This window comes from Dryobates pubescens, chromosome 11 (assembly GCF_014839835.1).
Source record: "Dryobates pubescens isolate bDryPub1 chromosome 11, bDryPub1.pri, whole genome shotgun sequence".
Lineage (NCBI taxonomy): Eukaryota > Metazoa > Chordata > Aves > Piciformes > Picidae > Dryobates > Dryobates pubescens.
In genome coordinates this window covers 12,805,845-12,825,182 of record NC_071622.1, presented here as the reverse complement: position 1 = coordinate 12,825,182, position 19,338 = coordinate 12,805,845, and the positions used below count along the sequence as shown (strand labels likewise).

General features: G+C 41.9%; 1 protein-coding gene across 3 annotated transcripts in view; it reads left to right on the top strand.

The window, feature by feature from the left end:
* Positions 1-19,338, top strand: part of RABGAP1L (RAB GTPase activating protein 1 like) — a 277,604-nt gene that overhangs the window by 173,259 nt on the left and 85,007 nt on the right. For all 3 annotated transcript variants that reach the window (XM_054165303.1, XM_054165304.1, XM_054165305.1), the window contains exon 18: positions 14,337-14,378. In XM_054165303.1, the coding sequence (XP_054021278.1) occupies positions 14,337-14,378 (42 nt within the window). The remainder of the gene's footprint in view (positions 1-14,336; positions 14,379-19,338) is intronic.

Below are 19,338 nucleotides of genomic sequence, written 5' to 3'. Positions count from 1 at the left end.
TTGGGTTGGAAGGGACCTTAAAGATCATCTAGTTCCAACCCCTATAACATTGGCAGGGACACCTCCCACTAGGCCAGGTTGCTCAAGGCCTCATCCAACCTGGCCCTGAACACCTCCAGGGAGAGGACATTAAATCTTCCCTGGGCAACCTGTTCCAATGTCTTACCAACCTCACTGTAAAGAATTTCTTCCTAATCTCCAGTCTAAATCTGCACTCCTCAAGCTTCAATACATTGCCCCTCATCCTATCACTACAAGCCTTTGTAAAAAGTCCTAACAAGAGATTCTTAAACTCTGCCTCCAAAGAGGAGAATAATACCTGTTAGAAATCCTGTAGTTTCTCAGCTAGTCAGGGAGGCACAGGGTGGCATGTAGCCATTCCCTGTGAGAACAGTGGAACTGTAGCGCAAGCTGGGGGGAGTGGACCTTGTGGGCAGGGTTATATCCTATGGAATAGCAGCTACATTAAGTTTTATGGGAAGAATTTTAAACCCATCAAAGTGAGCACCATTACATTCAAGGACTTTTCGTCATTCTCTCATTCAATTTGACTTTGACAGAACAACTGTGTTTAAATTCCTAGGAATTTGGGATTTGCCATGGCCTCTATGTGATTTGAGTTCTTTTATCCTCTATCTTCAGGTTTTTGAGGACATGGTTCAGCCCTCAAATTGCCTAAATTTCCCCCTGGCATTAGAATATTTCCTTAATAGCTCTGTCACCCATCCTGAAATTCAATATTTTGGAATTCTTTGTCTTTCCTACAACAGAAGCTTGAGGAGCATTATGGGCTTGCAGACAGGTACTTCACTGTGCTGTGGTACATTTTGTAAGGTTTAACACTTTTGACTTCATGCAATAAAAACTCAAACCTCTTAATCCAGTTGAAAGTTTTGATGTGATTGCAGGAAAATGAGTTTTTCTGAGCTTGGCCATGTAGTTAAATATTAACATGTCAGCATCAGCTGAAGACCTTCCTGCAATGTTCCTTTAGCTACCTGTTTCTACTGCTTTGTTTTTCTCTCCCCCTTTTGCAATGTCTGTTTGCATTGAAGAGCAACTTTGTTGATGAAATTGAGAGTTGTCTTTGGACTTGTCAGTCTTATCTATCAATATGACATAATGTTGTTGAACACTTTGTGAGCTTGCTCTTGTTTGGCTGTCTCTTTTCCATGTAAAATTATTTCATTAAAGTCATGCTCAGAAATAGCAGCTCATCTAGGGTAAAGCATGTCACTTAGATAGGGCTGTCCCCACAGCAGCCACTGCACCTGGGTTATGCTATAGAATATCAAAGAGTTGACATTTAGCTTCCATTTGCATTTTAGAGCGTTCAGTTGAAAATGGAAATCTGTGTTTTAAAGCCACTTAATAAGCAACCTGCGTTGGGCATTTAGAAGAGAAAGAAACCAAACCATTTGGCAGACAATTTGTAAGCATTTTTTAAATTGTCACGGGTTGTTTTTTTCCTGCTTAAAAAAGGAAAATACTCCAAGCAGTGTGATATGTACAGTACTGCCAGAACTAAAGGAGGTTCAGAGCTCAAGCTGCTGTCAATCTGTTATTAACCTAGAATTTTGAGATACTGCTGGTAACCTCCATTTTAAGGCTGTCTGACTGTTTCTGTGTGCAGGCCTTGAGGACCGTAAGGACTGTGCTTCTCTCCTTTTAAGAGTATATAAAAAGCTGTACTGCCTGCTGCCTTTTCTGGGCTGGTACACATATTTGTGTATTTAATGCCAGTAATTACATAGTGGTGTTAGAAAAATTAATAGTTTGATTACTGAGCTGCTGTTCTGTGAGCAAGACTGAACAGAAAGGGATGCAACTGATTATTATCAATACTGAATGTGAAATAATTGGATGTTTTCTATCAGTGCTAAGAAAAAAAATAAGTGAAACCACCTGAATCTTTTAAATGACTTGGTGATGGTAAAAGAGCACCTATTGATCATCGTGTCACAGAATTGTTTTGGTTGGAAAAGACCTCTAAGGTCATTGAGTCCAACCATCAACCTAAAACCACCATGGCCATTAAACCATGTCCCAGAGTACCATGTCGACACGTTTCTTGAACACCTCCAGGGATGGGGATTCAGTGTCACAGTATCACAGTATCACCGAGGTTGGAAGAGACCTCAAAGAACATCAAGTCCAACCTGTCACCACAGACCTCATGACTAAACCATGGCACCAAGTGCCACGTCCAATCCCCTCTTGAACACCTCCAGGGATGGTGACTCCACCACCTCCCTGGGCAGCCCATTCCAATGACGAATGACTCTCTCCATGAATAGGCTGCCTATTCCAGTGTGAATGTGGATTCTGGGAACACTGCTTCCTAAAGAAATTGTGAAACCCTTAGGAGAATCGTAACTATTGGTGCTGAGGATTTGATTTCTGTCTTATGTGTGTCTTGCTGAAGAATGGATGTGCCAGGAAACACTCTGCCGTATGGTATCACTCAGACGACAAGACCAGTCGTCACTGCCTGTTAGTACTAACTGAGTAGTAGATACCATAATAGCCTGCTATTTTTTGTCTGTCACTGTCAGATACTTCTGTGATGCCTTCAACAGAGTTGAGAAAGAACAGATTAACATTTTAATTTATTAAACTTCCTCAGGAATTGAGTCGGGAACAAGCCCACTTCCTCTGTAAGTCTGCACTCCAACGAATGTGAATTAAATGAAAGATTACGTACAGTTGTTTATCTTCTCTGGATCTATAGGGGAAGAAAAATAGATCTTTCTGGAATTACCTATTGTTGACATGGTGTCCACAGCTGTTAACCCTTCCAGTAATGAATGTTTCAACAAATCTTACCAAACAGCAGACTGGGCTTGCTGAAAATAAAATCTCTTTCAGTAAGTGCATATTAAAAGCTAGGCTTAAATTCTAAGTAGGCGTAGATCTGTGCTGAAACTGCCTGTGGTATTTCAGTACTAGTTAAACAGTAAAGTCAATGTCATCCCTGTGACTTGGAAAAGGCTGGAGGAGGGTCTGCTTGTTTTCCTTCTTGGGAATAAAGGCAATTAGATTTTGGCATTTAGACTGTGTCTTTCCTCCTGCCTATTGCTCTTTGCATTATGCTTGCTAGAGAGCTAAATCTCCTTCTGAAGCCTTTATCAGTTCAAGTAGACAGACTGGGAAGGATTTCTTGCCAAGACTGCTATAACTAGCTTTTAATTAATTTAAGAAGAAAGAGAATAGCTTAGCTCTGAGGCTCCAGATGGAAGGCTAGAATTTGAATGTACATGTCCAGTGGTAATGCTAGTTTGCTGCATTCAAGCATTTGTTGACATGTCAGCCATTCTATTCTATTTTTGTAGAAAGAACTTGAGGTCTAGAGTGGAGGTAGCTCAGGTTTTCTGGCCCTGAATGTTTTTTGTATTTAGATGAGTTATTTAAATACATGTTAAAAGTAATTTTAGCATAATTTATCTGATGACTACCACTGTATTCTGCTGGGGGTGGAGGGGGTTCCATACCAGAACAGAAATTCATTGAATCACAGAATGCATCCCTTTGGAAGGGACCCTTGAAGGTCATCTTGTCCAACGTCCCTGCAGTGAGCAAGGACATAGAATAGATTCATAGAATGGTTTAGATTGGAACGGAACTTGAAGAGAGGCTGAGGGAGCTGGTGTTGCTTAGCCTGGAGAAGAGGAGGCTCAGGGGAGACCTTATTGCTCTCTACAACTACCTGAAGGGAGGTTGTAGACAGGTGGGGGTTGGTCTCTTCTCCCAGGCAACCAGCACCAGAACAAGAGGACACAGTCTCAAGCTGCACCAGGGGAGGTTTAGACTGGTTGTTAGGAAGAAATTCTTCACAGAAAGAGTGATTGGCCATTGGAATGTGCTGCTTAGGGAGGTGGTGGAGTCACCATCATTGGAGGTGTTTAGAAGGAGACTTGATAGGGTGCTTGGTGCCATGGTTTAGTTGATTAGGTGGTGTTGGATGATGGGTTGGACACGGTGATCTTGAAGGTCTCTTCCAACCTGGTCTATTCTAGTCTCTTCTATCTAGTTCCAATCCCCCTGCCATGGGCAGGGACACCTTCTGCTAGACCAGGTTGCTCAAGGCCTCATCCATCTTTAACATCTTTAGAGCAGGTTACTCAGAGCCCCATTAAGTTTGACCTTGAATGACTCCAAGGATGAGGCTTCCACCACCTCTCTGGACAATTTGTTCCAGTGTTTCACTACCCTCATTGTAAGGAGCTTCCTCCTGATATCCAGCCTAAATCTGTCCTGCTCTAGTTTAAAGGGAAAAGGAAGGGAAAAGCGTGGTGTTGTGTTTGATGCACGAGGAACTTTTGCAAAGCTTTTGCACATGTGTGTTTGCAACACTCAGATCATAATGATAAAGAATTACAAGTGGGGATTTTTTTTTAAGTCAAGGTCACAAGAAGTATTAGGTACTTGGATACAAAATTTCAATCAATAGCAGAAATGTTCAAAGTATGTAATGCCATGTTCCACACTGCCACGGGGTCAGGGGAACACAGAATGTTCTGTTTAGTTCTAAAGCTTCACAGAATTTATACAAATTCAAGCCTAGACTGAGGAGAAGAATACTTCAACAGAGTGCACCTAGGAGAGTCTTAGAGAGTGTCAGGGTTTAACATAACTCTTTACTCTATGTTGTCCAGCTGTTCCGTGAGCATCCATAATTTATGTATCTCCCATTCATAGCTGCAGCTTGTTTATCCCCAAAATAACAAGGTTGGTGATAAATGCTCAGCATGAGCAAAGGAAAAACAGTCTCACAACCGTCTGCTGTTCAAGATAACTTATGTGAACAGAAGGTACCTTTCCAGTTATGTTGATAAATGTTGTGGTCATAAAATGTTGAAGCTGCTTCTGTTTCAGAAAGGCTTCTAAGATACAGGTGAAAAGTTACTGAAGATGAGGGGCCTATTTTAATGTCCTAATTTGTGCCTTAGAGGGAGAAGACATCTAATGCCATGTCACAGTATGTCTCTGAAATACTTTCCCCATTGCCACTGAAATATTTTAGCCACTTACTAGTTGATGTTCACTTGGTGGATTTTTCTAGGAATACAGTAAGCTTCCATAATGCTTACTTAACACCAGTGCCATCTGCTGTATTTGAATTGCAGCATATTCTAAGCAGTCTTGGCAGTCCTCAAAAACACTTCAGAAATAGCTGAAGGAAAATATCACAAAGGGAGAGTGATATTCTGTGAACAAATGCAAGAAGCTGGGCTAGTTTGGGGGCTGTTTTTGAAAAAGAGGGTAGCACAGCCTGCCTCTGCCAAAGCACTTCCCATTGCTTCGTGCTTGGAGCCTGAAACCAGACTGACTTTTCTAAGTATGTCAAATCAAAACATGAACTTCACATTCAAATGGTTGTTGGAAAGGGAAAATGAAGTTGAAGGTATAGAGGCAAGGGCTAGGACTTTGTTGTGATTGAAAGAGGGAGAAGCTGAAGAATGGACACTGGGAAGGAGATCAGATGGAGTGCAGGGAAGCAGGACACTGATTTAACAGGGATGTGCATTTCCCTTAGTGTTCTATGACCACACATAGAATTATAGAGCCATAGAATGGTTTGGTTTGGTAGGGACCTTTAAAGGTCATGGAATCATAGAATGGCTTGTGTTGGAAGGGACTTTAAAGATCATCTAGTCCCAGCCTCACTGCCATGAGCAGGGAGACCTTCCTCTAGAGTAGGTTGCACAATGTCTTGTCCAACCAGGCCTTGAACACCTCCAGGGAGGGGGCATCTGCAATGTCCCTGGGCAGCCTGTTCCAGTGTCTCACCACCTTAATTGTTGAGAATTTATTTCTAATATCCAGTCTGGAAAGAAATTCTTTACAGTAAGGGTGGTGAAATACTGGAACAGCTCGTCTGGTCCAGCCCCCTGCACAAGGGGAGAAGAGGCACAGCTCTCAATCAAGAGGTGTTCTGAACCCCTCATCTTGTCTCCTCTCAAGAAAATTGTGATCTGGAAGATTCCCACTCCTCTGAGCATGTCTAACAGCCATTCCCTGTTTTTCTGTGAGAGCTGGAGGACCTGTCTTATCTACAGAGATATGAGGAGGCCTCTTTATCTGTCCTGATTTTATGTATATGATAAGGCCTTTGATGCTTAGTCTGGATTCGGGCCTTTTTTTTTTTTTGTCCCCATATTAATCAGGTTTGGAGAGAGGGAAAAGAATGTCTAAAAATTCTATCACATAAATTCCTGAAAACCAGTAAAATTACTTTAGTGTATGGCTTGGTCAGGCAAACGAAGCAAGCTGCTGGCGCAGAACTAGCTGCCTGCAAATTAGGAACATGCCACTGCAGAGGTACCCAGTGGCAATTTGGTCCCTGGAAATGACTTTAAAATGCAATGGCTGGAATTCCTGTGCTTTGAAAACAGTCACAGAAGCTGGAGAGGAAAAAAAGTGCTAATCTCGTAGCACGCGATCAGCCATAGCAACATCCCAGCAGCAAATTTTGTGCAAACCACCCAAAACATGTAAATACTCATTAGCACTCCTCAACCCCATTAATTTCTGTTACAAGCAACCAAACAAACAGAATTTCACAGGAAATCATACTAATACAGGTTCATGGTTGCCTGGTAGTATTTATGGTGTGCCTTTTCATGCTGCGAAACACAGTAGAGTGGCACAATAAATACTGAATCCCACGGTGCCACTTTTACCATCTCCCTGGTACCTGCTTATTTAATAATACAGCCAACTGGTTTTAATTGGGCTTGTGTATTATTCACAGCATCATCATATCAGGGTGGAGATTCCTCTCTTTTCTCTCCTTCTTTCTAGCGTTACAGCGTTTCCTGTTGTGAGCCATTCTGGTGAGCAATGAATCACTGGGGGAAGCCCAGTCTGAGAAGTTGACTCTACTTCCTTTGCTAGCAATAAGATCTCTCTGCAGTTTGGGCTTTTCTCTCTCGTATAACAGCGTAGTAAGAAAGCTGCATCTGTTGCTTATAGCCTCAGTAAGTTTGCAGATGGCACCAAGTTGATCTGCTTGAGGGTGGGAAGGTTCTCCAGAGGGATCTAGACAGACTGCATGGATGGACTGAGACCAGTGGGATGAGGTTCTCCACTGGGGCCAGGTTCTTCACTTGGGCCACAACAACCCCATGCAACTCTGCAGGCTTTGGGGATACTGGTCAAATAGGAGCCAGCATATGCCCAGGTGGCCAAAAAGGCCAACAGCATCCTGGCCTTTATCAGGAACAGCATGGCCAGTAGTGATTGTCTCCCAGTATGGGTACTGGTGAAGCTGCACCTTGTATACTGCATTCAGTTTGGGGTCAGGACTCTGAGGTGGTGGAGCATTTCCAGAGAAGGGCAGTGAAGCAGGTGAAGGATCTAGAGCACACAAGTTTTGTGAATGGAGGTTGTAGCAAGGTGGGGGGGCAGTCTGTTCTCACGAATAACAAGTGACAGGAGAAGAGGAAATGGCCTCAAGTTGCTTGAAGGAAGGTTTAGGTTGGACCCTAGGAAAAAGATCTTCCCCAAACAGGTTATCCAGCCCTGGAACAGGCTGCCCAGGGCAGTGATGGAGTCCCCATCACTGGAGAGATTGGAAAGCCCTGTAGATGTGCTGATGAGGGACATGCTGTAGTGATGAGCTTGCAGTGCTGGGTTAATGGTTGGCCTTGATGGATGATCCTAAAGGTCTTTCACAACCCAAACAATTCTATGATTCTATACAAACCTTGCTTTTTCATGCTGTGCCTTATTTTAACAAGAGGTAGCCTTTCTCCCCCTCAGTTGTCTTGTCAGTGAACTAAAGGTACAAGTGAGACAAACCTCTCTGAGTAGAATATGTTAATTAACATCCATATCCCTGCAGAGCACGCTCCCAGCCTACCTTACTGACAAAGAGAAATTGGAGCTTCAGACCATATATTTATGTTGTCAGCAAAACAAAAATATTTGTGACATTCCTAAAGTTTATTGTGTGCTCTCCACATATTAGAGTTGCCAAACAAATGTTTTGCTGGAAGCAATCCAAAGCAGAAATAGAATTTTAATTCGCCTTTTGAGCTTGTAACCCCAATTACCCTCTGCAGCTCCTTTGAAAGAGTGTGCAACTGAACACATAATTATGAACCACTTTCAAATTACCAAACAATGTCAAATTAACTTCACTTGAATAGCTTTAAAAAAAAAGGGAAAAAGCAGGTATTAGAAAGCAGGAAGAGGTTAACTGGTTCTCCTGTGATAATCATGACAGGTGAGCCTTGACACCTCCCTGATCATAAGGAGGTGCTCAGTTGACTTTCATGTATATCTTCTTTACCTGGTGCTGCAACTTCGGTGAGAGTTGTCTCAGTGGCTTCACTATTTCATAGATTCATAGACACAGATTCATAGAATGGCTTAAGGGACCTTGAAGATCATCTATTTCCAACCCCACTGCCTTGGGCAAAGACACTCAGTAGACCAGATTGCTCAAGGCCTCATGCAGCCTAGCCTTTAACACCTCCAGGGAGGAGGTGTCTGCAACCTCTCTGAGCAACTTGTTCCAGTGTCTCACCACCCTCACTGTAAAGAATTTCTTTCCAACCTCCAGTGTAAATCTACCCTCTTCCAGCTCAAAGCCATTGTCCCTCATGCTGTCACACAAGCCCTTGTAAAAAGTCTCTCCCTGGATTTCTTATATGGCCCCTTCAGGTGTTGGAAGGCTGCTCTAAGGTCTTCAGCTTGAACAGCCCCAACTCTCTCAGCCAGTCCCCATAAAGGATGTGCTTCAGCCTCTGATCCATCTTTTGTGACCTCCTCTGGGCCTGCTGCAGCAACTCTAGGTCCCTCTTATGCTGGGGACACCAGTGTTCCAGGTGGGATCTCAGCAGAGGGGGAGAATAGCTTTGGACAGAAAACTTACTCCCTCATTAAATACTACCTCCTTAAATTATTTGGCCTAATTCTTCTGCCACCTCCATGCTATGTTGTTGAGTTCAGGCAAAGCAAATGCTACCCTGCTGCCCCCTTAAACTCCCTTTTTCTGGACTCTAAGTAGATTTTCTGGGTCAGCCAGATAGATGCGCCTCTTCTGTAGGAAGTCAGGAGCATCTTTTCTGTCACAGAGGTCTCACTGAACACAAAATAGATCCTACAAAATCAGATATTTACTATTCTATGTTTGTTCTTTGTTCCTAATCTTTTCAGGCCTTTTTGAATGTCATCTTGTTTTGTGTTGCAAAGTGAGGACTCCTCAAAGAGTTCTTCCATCTGCAGAAGGGATCTTGGCTTCAGACTGAGGAGTGTGAAAATTTCTCACTAGAAGAGAGCTTAATAAGCTTTCCACTTATTTTAAACCAGTCTTAATTTCAGTGCACATTTCAGTTCCACTAGAAGTTTTTCGATTTTACAGTCTCATGAGATAGTTTCACTGTTTGTCCATGAGAATGTTACCTACAATCTCTGTTGGAATGTGGTCTTTGGACATAAAATTTCACATAAGTGGATGCTTCTATGAAGGGCAGTCTCAATGAGTTAAATGGTGGCCTACCAGCTGGTGAATGTTTATCCCAGCACTGTGATACTAATAGGTATGAAGGGTTCCTGTGCAAAACTCTGCTCCTTCTTCTTGAGTAAGTGCTATCCTGTGGAAACCTCTCTAAAGCACAGAGCAGTCAGCATGGCACTCAGCAGGAACCATTAGGAGGCCCTACAATAGCAGAGATTATGAAGTTTTCCCTTTCCTGACCCTGATATCACCATCTTGACTGCAGAATAGGCAAGAGTTGTCTGCTTTGAGATGGGCTTGTTCCTTCTCCAAAACTCTTGAGTTTAATGAGATCTGTTAAAATGCTTTAGGCCTTTGCACAGGCTTAAGAGGATTCTTAAATGATGTGTTGGAAAACAAGATACCGTGCTGATGCTTAACTAGGTGCATGAGCCAGACTGCCACAGAAACTGCTGTCCTTCTGCAAAAGCTCCTTGAAGGAGGATACCCACATGCCTCCTTTCTGGGAGCCTTGTCTGTGGGCTTAATGTCTGTGAACTGTGCAGGCTGCACATTTCTCCTTCCTTCACTCACCAGCATGAAGCCTCTCAGGTTGAAAAGCAAGAGAGTGGCTGCATAATCAAGAAGTGATCCGACATGCTGGTAGGCCCCTAACCATTCCTGTGCTCTTATAATAGATCCTGTTTAGTAATACATTCAGAGCAGGCATTAGGAGGAAATTCTTCCCCACAAGGGTAGTGAGACACTGGAGCAGGTTGTCCAGAGAAGCTGTGGAGGCTCCAAGCCTGGAAGTCTTGAAAGCTGGCTTGGATGTGGCCTTCAGCAACCTGCTCTAGTGGGAGGTGTCCCTGCCCATGGCAGGGGAGTTTGAGCTAGATGATCTTTAAGCTCTCTTCCAACCCAAACCATTCTGTGATTCTGTGGTAGTGTATCTTTTCACTGTTGGCTGTTGTCTATTTAAAAAGACCCCAAGTGTTTAGGTAGTTATGGATGGACAACTTTCACATTGGCAGACTGTTAAAATACCAAAATGGGATTTGCCTGATATTAAAGCATTTATCTCCAAATGCCTAGTTAAACATGTGACCTTTGCTTTTAAAAAGTAATTATCCAAAGCTTATTTAATATGGACTCCCTTCTCTTTCCCCCTGTGGATGATTTGTATGTACTTTCATGTTTCCATTATAAAATTGCTGGAGGGATATTGCTAGCAATGATTTATATGTCTGGTGCACGTTGGTATTTTTGGTCCTTCTTGTAAAATAGATGGAAAAGTTTGAGCTCAATCTTATAAATCAGTGTGTGGTAAATGAAGTAGGATTTTAAATAAGAGATTGTGGAGAAATGAGCTTAGCCTCCTTTTTCATAATCATTAAATTTGTCTATGGCAGAATAGTCTTGCATGTATTAGGAAAAAATAAGCATGTAGAGCAATGGTTGTAAAATGTGTTGTTGAAATGGGTGGGTAAGGCACTGCATTTGAAACCTAAAGCACCTTGCTGTACAGCCAGATATGAGTGGCAGCCTCATTGGGGATTGCCAGATGCCAATTCACTTAGCTGCCAAGGGGTCTGTTAGTCCTTCAGATTCACCAAGTGCCAGCTGGTCAGTGTGAAGCTGCAGCAGTTGATGCCTGAGGTCCAAAATACTGCCTGGGTTTGGGACTTAACAAGTCCGTTCAGAAGAGTGTGGCCGAGGGAGGTTCTCCTCCCCCTCTACTCTGCCCTAGTGAGGCCACATTTGGAGTATTGTGTCCAGTTCTGGGCTCCCCAGTTCAAGAGAGAAAGGGAACTACAGGAGTGAGCATAGTGAAGATGCTGAGGGGCCTTGGAGCGTCTGTGTGAGGAGGAAAGGCTGAGAGGCCTGGAGAAGAGCAGCCTGAGAAGGGATCTGATCAATGATGATCAATAGCTAAAGGGTGGGAGGGCAAGAGGATGGGGCTGGGTTCTTCTCTTTGTAATGGCAAATTACAGGACAAGGGGCAATGGGTAGAGTCTAGAACACAGGATGTTTCACTTGAACATGAAGGAAAACTTTCCTATGAGAGTGTGGAGGCCTGGAGCAGGCTGCCCAGAGAGGCTGTGGAGCCTCCTTCTCTGGAGAGATTTCAAATGCAGCTGGACATTGTGGTCTTGGGCACCCTGCTGTAGGTGACCCTCCTTTAGCAGGGGGGTTGCACTAGATGATATCAGATGTCCTTTCCAACCTCTACTCTGCTGGGATTCTGTGATACATTTCCCTTTTAGGGGCAGGAAGGTGGAGACTTGTTACCTGTTGCCAGAAACAATGGAAGTGTCATCCAGGACAGTTGTATATGAAGATTTGAAGTCCTTTTAGGGTGCTTGTGCATTGAACAGGTTATCTCAAGTAACATGAGGGAGTTTGTGAGCTGCTCCTTGCCTGGTAGAGTTAGAAAAAGAGCTGAGGGGGTCCTTGAGGAAACCTGTTTCTGACACGTTGCTATCCATGTGAAGAATGGTTATACAAGAGGAGTACCAGGAAAGAGATTGATTAGCTTGAATTGAGGAGGCATGTGGGTTTCAGGCAGAACAGAAAAAGAATATTCAGAAAATAAATGATAACTGGATTGATTTGTGTGTGTTTGTGTTTTAGGTAGTGCCAGAACATCCACAGGGCACTAATTGCTCAGTGATTCCACAATTGCACATAATAGCTCTGGTCATAACAACATCTGAGCAACCAACAAACTCAGGTGGCTTGTAGTTGTGGCTCTCATTTATAGTTTGTATGGTCTATCAGATCCTCTCTGCTGGGAAATTAAAGTTATGTTGTGACTGTGTGGCTTCAAATTGATGTTTGGAATAAAATTGAGGCAACTATGACCTTAATTTACTGCTGCTGGTGCTCTAGTATTGTCAGTGTCTGGGCCAAAATCCCAGCCAGACATTTTTTCTATTAAAATGAAGTGTAAGAAGCAAGATAGGTGGTGTTGTACTTGAAGCATTTTTTACCCCAGTTAGCAGAAAGGTTTACTGTTAAAGAAGCAAGGTACAGTCCTGCTGCAATTGCGACCTCTAGTGGAAGAAGTCCGTTTGTTATCATAATGATTATGCATCAAATTGCAAAGTAATTCAGAGTGTTGCAATATTCATTATCTCTAACGTTGTAGCACTTCCAAGACTCATTAATGGTAAAATCCCTTCGAGGCACCATACTACTCATGTAAAAAAATAACCATTTCTTCCCAAGAATGCCTCTGACAAGTCTCTGTAGGGTTTTGTAACAGCTATTTTTTATGGCAGTATGGTCTCAGGCTTTCAGAATGTGGCTTGTAAAAATACTATTTATAATCTTAAACAATCAAGACTGTTTGAGGGATATAACTGTAGGAAGGCTCTCCAGATGAATCTGGACAGACTGGATCAATGGGCTGAAGTCAGGGTAGCCCAGGTGGCCAAGAAGGTCAACAGCATCCTGGCGTGGATCATCAATAACTTGAGCAAGACCAGGGCAATGGTCATTCCTCTGTACTTAGCACTGATGAGGCAATACCTTGAGTACTGTGTTCAGTTTTGGACCTTTCACTGTGAGAAGGACATTGAGGTGTTGCAGTGTATCCAAAAAAAGGCAACAGAGCTGGGGAAGGATTTAGAGCACAAATCTTGTTTATTCTTGGAGTAAAGGCTTGGCTGTGCTGCATTAATGGTTGGACTTGCTGATCTTGCAGGTCTCTTCCAGCTGAAACAATTCTGTGATTCTACAGTATGCAGTCTACAGACAGGAGAGTCTCTTCTATCAGCACAGGCAATGTGTGTGCTACCAGCAGGGCCCTCTTCTCCTGTCTATTGGCCTGAGCAGCCCTGGGCTGGTTCGCCAAACAGGACCCCAAGAGTAGTTTCAGTTTGTCCATTGGAGTCTTATTTGTAGTATGTGCTCCCTTACCCTGTGGAAAGGGGAAGGTTTAGGTTGGATATTAAGAAAAATTTCTTTCCTGAGAGTGGTCAGGCATTGGAACAGGCTGCCCAGGAAGGTGGTGGAGTCACCATCCCTGGAGGTGTTCAAGAAACGTGTGGACATGGCACTCTAGGACATGGTTTAAAGGTCATTGTGGTGTTAGGTCGATGGTTGGACTTGATGATCTTAGAGGCCATTTCCAACTGAAACAATTCTGTGATTATAAAACTTTAACATCTTAATTGTCACAATAAAGAGCTGTTGACTAAAAGCACAGGAATGTTTTTCATATTTTCATATAAAACTTAAATTAAAATGTAGCCTCTATAGTCCATCATTGGAGATGGTTTTTATTTGTGTGAATGCATTTCTTTGCACTTGTACTGCAGACCAGAAGGCAGACTGATACAGGCATCAGTTTGCTTGTCTATGAAATAGTTTTTATTTTTGGCTGATAACAAAAGAAGAAGAAGAAAAGAATAAAAGAGGTGTATTTTGTACTTGTGAAGGGGTTTTTTATTTTCCTTTGGGGTTTTTTTGCAACTGAGCTTGAAAGACTGTACATGATTAATCACAGCTAAGCTCAGTTACTTGGCAAAAATCCTATCAACTAGAATATTTATTACATTTTCTTGATGCTCTGCTTGTTACTGCTCATGAAAGCCAGCACTGACAGGTACTGAAACGATGGAGGGATAGCCTGTCACATCCAAAGCACCTGATGAATTGAACAGCCAGATTCCAAAAGCTCCAAAGAGCTGTCATCTTCCCCAGCCAGGAGTTTGGAAACGGTGCCTTGGGGCTTTAATGATGAACTTTGAAATGTGGCAGGGAAAAGAGAAGCATTCCCTAGAGACTTGGCAGCAGCTAGTTATGATGCTGCATGGTGCTAAGTAATAGAGAGGAGAGATTTGTGTGCTGGGACTGATTGAAGTCTTTTTCTTCTCATTTTCAGGGTATGAACATAATCTTCCATGTAGCCTTGGCTCTCTTAAAGGTAAGTCATTGATTAGAAGGGGGTTTAAAATTTTATTAAACTCTGTGGAATATTTTCTTAGCTTAATGTATCATGTCTGAGGGAATAATAATAGTGGGGCTTCTGGAGGAGGGAATGGAGGAGAAATATCATCCATTTGGGTAATGTCTTCAAAATTGCACTTGCAGTAGAGCTGTTTATATTAAACTTAATCATGTCATGAAGTTCCTGGAACAAGAAGTGTAGTCTAAGGATTTAAATGTCTCATGTAATAGCTATTTAAGAAAACAAGTCTGATTCATTTCACAGTGTATTTATTTTGTGGATAGGTTCTTACATATAACCATTCAAGAAGCATGTGACTGAGTATTATTTGGTATCAAATGTACTTGTCATGTCAGGAGAGGAATGAAAGTCTTTTATAATATGAGGAATTCTATCTTTGGCTTGGGCACAGATTTTACCTAAGCAAACAAACAAGTAAACCTGCCGGTAAAGCATTGGCCCTTTTGATACCAGTGAGACAGCTCCAAGTAAACTTACTCTGACCTTCACAAGTTGGCTCTGGTTCAAATCCAGTCCATAGACAGGCACTGATTTGAAATGCCACCTTTGAATTCAAATGAGATACCCATCAAATAATACAGGCTAAAATAACTTGTTACTCCTAACACAACAAACCCATAGTGTGGACACAGACTACTATCACTTGGCTGTTGCTAGTACTCCAGTGTGTTTTCCTCATCATTTACCTAGAAAGGACCAACAGCTACTAGTTGAGTTCGTCAGTGAAGAGTTTTTTCCAGAGGTTCAACTTCTGTGGCACAAAGTCTTACAGCAGAAGTGACCAACAGCAGGAATATATATGCATCTATAGCTATATATGCTGCTGCTGTCAACAGGCCAGTTGGGAATTACAAACCACATATATTTGTACTTGAGGTGGAGTAACTTTGGGGAAGTACTCCAGTATAAGTACAAGAGAGTATGTAGCATGAAGGTAAAGAAACCTGTGTTTTACACTGACAATGTGTCAGATGGTGTTAGGACTTTCTATGTGAACAAATACATTAAATGAAATTGCCTATAAACAGGAAATTTGATTAGTGTAGGTTTCCAGGGAAGTACTCCTACACAAATCTAAATTTGTAAAAAGGAGGGAGGGAAGGGTGTGCTCTTTTCTTCCTGTTTCATATTTTATTTGCAACTATGGGGGCTTGTTGATTTCTTTCTGGCTGTTTGAGAAGAGGAAAGTTCAGGAAAGTATTTCTTCAGTTTTATTACAGCTGTTTTCTAAGTTTAAGAGTTTTAAGAGTTGGTCTTAGTTCAGCTTTATAGCAGTTATTCTTTTCTGTATATATATATATTAATTCAGCTTGATAGCAGTTATTCTTTATATATATATATATATATATAAATTCAGCTTTATAGCAGTTACTCTTTTCTGTATATAATATTAATTCTGCTTTATAGCAGTTATTCTTTTCTGCATATATATATTCATATATGCAGTGTGCTGTGTCTGCCTGTTCTGGCAGTAATAAGCCTTAAATGGTGAGGGAGTTGTTATCCTGAGAAAGGTTTTCTATCTTGCAGCCAAAACCAAGTACAAATAAAAAACCACAGGTAAGACAGACAAGGTTCAAAGTCAGAAACACACAAATAAGAGCACAGTTCTGGAGTGGTACAAAGATGGAGCTGGTGATTATATACAATTGAATTAGCATATGATTTGCTTTCAGCAGGAATGGTTGTTCTGAGAGGGAAGAACATAATTTCATACTCCAAGCCCTGAAGTAATTTATTTCCTATTCAGATGTGTTCATTATCTCTCCTAATTATTAGAAACAAAGAGGCTTAGCATACAAGTCTTTCTAGGTTACATGTGTCTCCTGCAGAAGAAACACTTTAAAAACTGTGTCTTTCTAAGGTTTTGTTTCTCTCTGATTCTGAAGCAACTGAAAACAACTCCTAAGGATTTGTTCTTTGTTAGAACAGAGCAATTAATCTCTCATCTTCAATCTTTTGGATTGTTTTTGATTTGGATGAGGGAATCTATCATCAGTGGAATATCAGAGTCTTTACTGGGTAAATGCCATTTTCCTCACTGCCTTGCACAGTCTGTGCCTCACAATCCCTCATTAAATAGCAACAGAAGAGAAGCTTTTATCTTGAACTCCCATTTTCTTGATGCAGTTTCTCACTGCTACAAGCAGCTGTTAGTATTCACAGTGAATGCTTGTTAGTTTTGAAATGACAGTACTACTTCTGTGACCAATTACCCAAGACATCTTGATGCAGTAATCTTTGGAAAATAAACATGTATTTAAGACATGGGGGGAATCCTTTCCTTTCCCTTCTCCCACATTCTGAGTATGATTGTAGCAATGAGCAGCCAGAGGATTAAAGCTTTTTAGCTAGAGAGGCCATAATTTGTAATAGGGCATTAATCTGATTTCTTAGCAAAGGAAAAGCACCATTTTAATTTTTTTTTTTCCTGTGGCATCCAAATGTTGTAATTTCTGATGCATGTCAGTGCTTTTTGAGCACTTCCCAGGATGCTCCTCAGCCAGGCTCTCCAGCTGGCGGCAGTGTTTGACAGGTTGACATTAATCATTCACTTACGTCGTGTAGAGCCTGCACCTGGATTAATGTTTAGTGAGCTGAGCTTGTGGAGAGTAAAATCCCTCACCTTTCATTTTCTGAGCATCAGAACAGAATAGTGAAGCACTGGGGTGTGAAAAGAACCCTAGCATTGAAGAAGGCAATGAAGAAAACTGTGGTTTACAAGAACTCGACAAACATTGATATTGCTATTTTTAAATCCCCATTAGGACCATTAATAGAGAATGACAGAGGAGAATGCACCATTCCAGTGCCAGCACACTTTCTGATCCCTTTTGTCATCAACTAGTTATTGTCTTTGTTGGAAATCACAAAGTAAACATTAAAATCTTCACATCTGCTAGGGAAATAAAAGACAAAAGTAAACTTTGTTCATATTTTAATATAGAATAGAATAGAACAGAATAGAATAAACCAGGTTGGAAGAGACCTTCAAGATCGTCGTGTCCAACTTATCATTCAGCACCACCTAATCAACTAAACCATGCAACCAAGCACCCTATCAAGTCTCCTCCTGAACAGTAATTATTTCCTTAATCTTCTGTTTCTGATCCTCCTACCCTAGCACAAACAGCTAAATGCAGGCTTTGTTTTGCAATTAGCAAACCCAGGCAGGTATTAAAATGTAGGTTTGTGGAGAAATCAGGTTCGAGATTAGTCCCTCTTGTAGCTGCTGACTACAGAAAAGGTGGGGAAGAATACTCATGAACTGGAAGTGCAGAAATCAACCACAGGGCTTTATAGGACCACAGAATCATAAAGTGTGGAAAAGATCTCTTAAGATCATCAAGTCCAACCATCAGCTCAACACCACCATGACAAATAAACCACATCCCAAAGTGCCATGTCTGCATCTTTTTTAACACCTCCATGGGTGGTGATTCAACCACCTCCTTAGGCAGACTGTTAAGATAGATCCATGTCTAAACTTTCTTTTTGAACGTTCATCTACTTGTGGAGTGTGATTCATAACAACACTTGATGTCCACACTTAGGTTTTTGAGGTTTTGTCTGGGTGACTGCTAAAATCATGTTGCTTAATGCCAGAAGAAAGCCATAATTCTGATGAGGACAATGGAATACATTCAAATTGAGATGGGTAGAAAATAGTAAGAAACAACAGTGTCTTTGTTACTGCTTGTATTGGCCAGCCAGTGCATTATCTTACAGAGATTCACTTCAGTACATACCTTGTCTTAATCACAAAACCACAGAGTGGTTTGGATTGGAGGGGACCTTTAAAGGTCCCCTAGTCCAAACCCTCTGCAGGACATCTACAGCTAGCACAGGTTGCTCAGAGTCCCATCCAACCTGACCTGGTAGGTTGCCACAGATGAGGCATCTACCACTTCTCTGGGCAAGCTGGGCCAGTGTCTCACCACCCTCATTGTCAAAATTGTCTTCCTTCTTTAGAGTCTCAATCTCCCTTTTTTGGTTTAAACCATCACCCCTTGTCTTGTACCACAGGCCCTGCTAAAAAGTCTGTGCCCAGCTTTCCTTTAGACTCCCTCTACTTATTGAAAGGCCTCAGTAAGGTCTCCCTGGAGCCTTCTCTTCTCCAGCCTGAACAGCCCCAGCTCTCAGCCTGGTTTCACAGCAGAGGGGTTCCCGCCCTTGCATCATTTTTGTGTTGTTAAAACCAGTACTTTTATATGTATTGTTGCTTGAACTCAGGCAGATGTGAGCAGCATTTCTAAGGGTGCTTTTGGTTCTTCCAGCCCTCCTCGCTGCATGCTATCAAGTGATAACTTCATGTTACACAAACCAGGCAGTTGGATTTCTTGGTTATTTCTGCTGCCACCTTTCAGTCTCAATGCTGTTTGTGTCAGTGTGTGCCCAAGAGATTAGGGAGAAGCATACCAGTTACAATGGCAGGGACAGCAGATGATGCTGCTAATTCAGGTGGTGGGTACAGAGGCTCCTTAGATTAAGAAAAAAAGTGTCAAAATTACCTTGGATAAGGAGGGTTGTTTGTTATCTTTATAGCATTCTTTATGTGGACTGAAAAGGACCTCCTGGGTGAAAGAAATGCTTCTCTGCTGTATTATGCCATTATGTGACACAGCATCCATTTCATAAACTAGTAACAGCAGCAGTATTGCTGGTGGAAGGCCATTTCCCTTATTCCAGTTTAAATTTATCACTGATCATTATACACTCCTTTACTCTTCTATCTGCATTGTCCTTTATCTTAAATAGTCCCCTTTCTGCAGCACACACTGGTTTTCATCACCTTGAAGTATTTATAGATGCTATTCCTCCTGTTTACTAACTAAACCAGTATTCTGGGTGTTCTTGAACTCTACAGCATCTTGGTAATTCTCTTGTGCAGCCACTTAACTCTGTGGTAATCTTT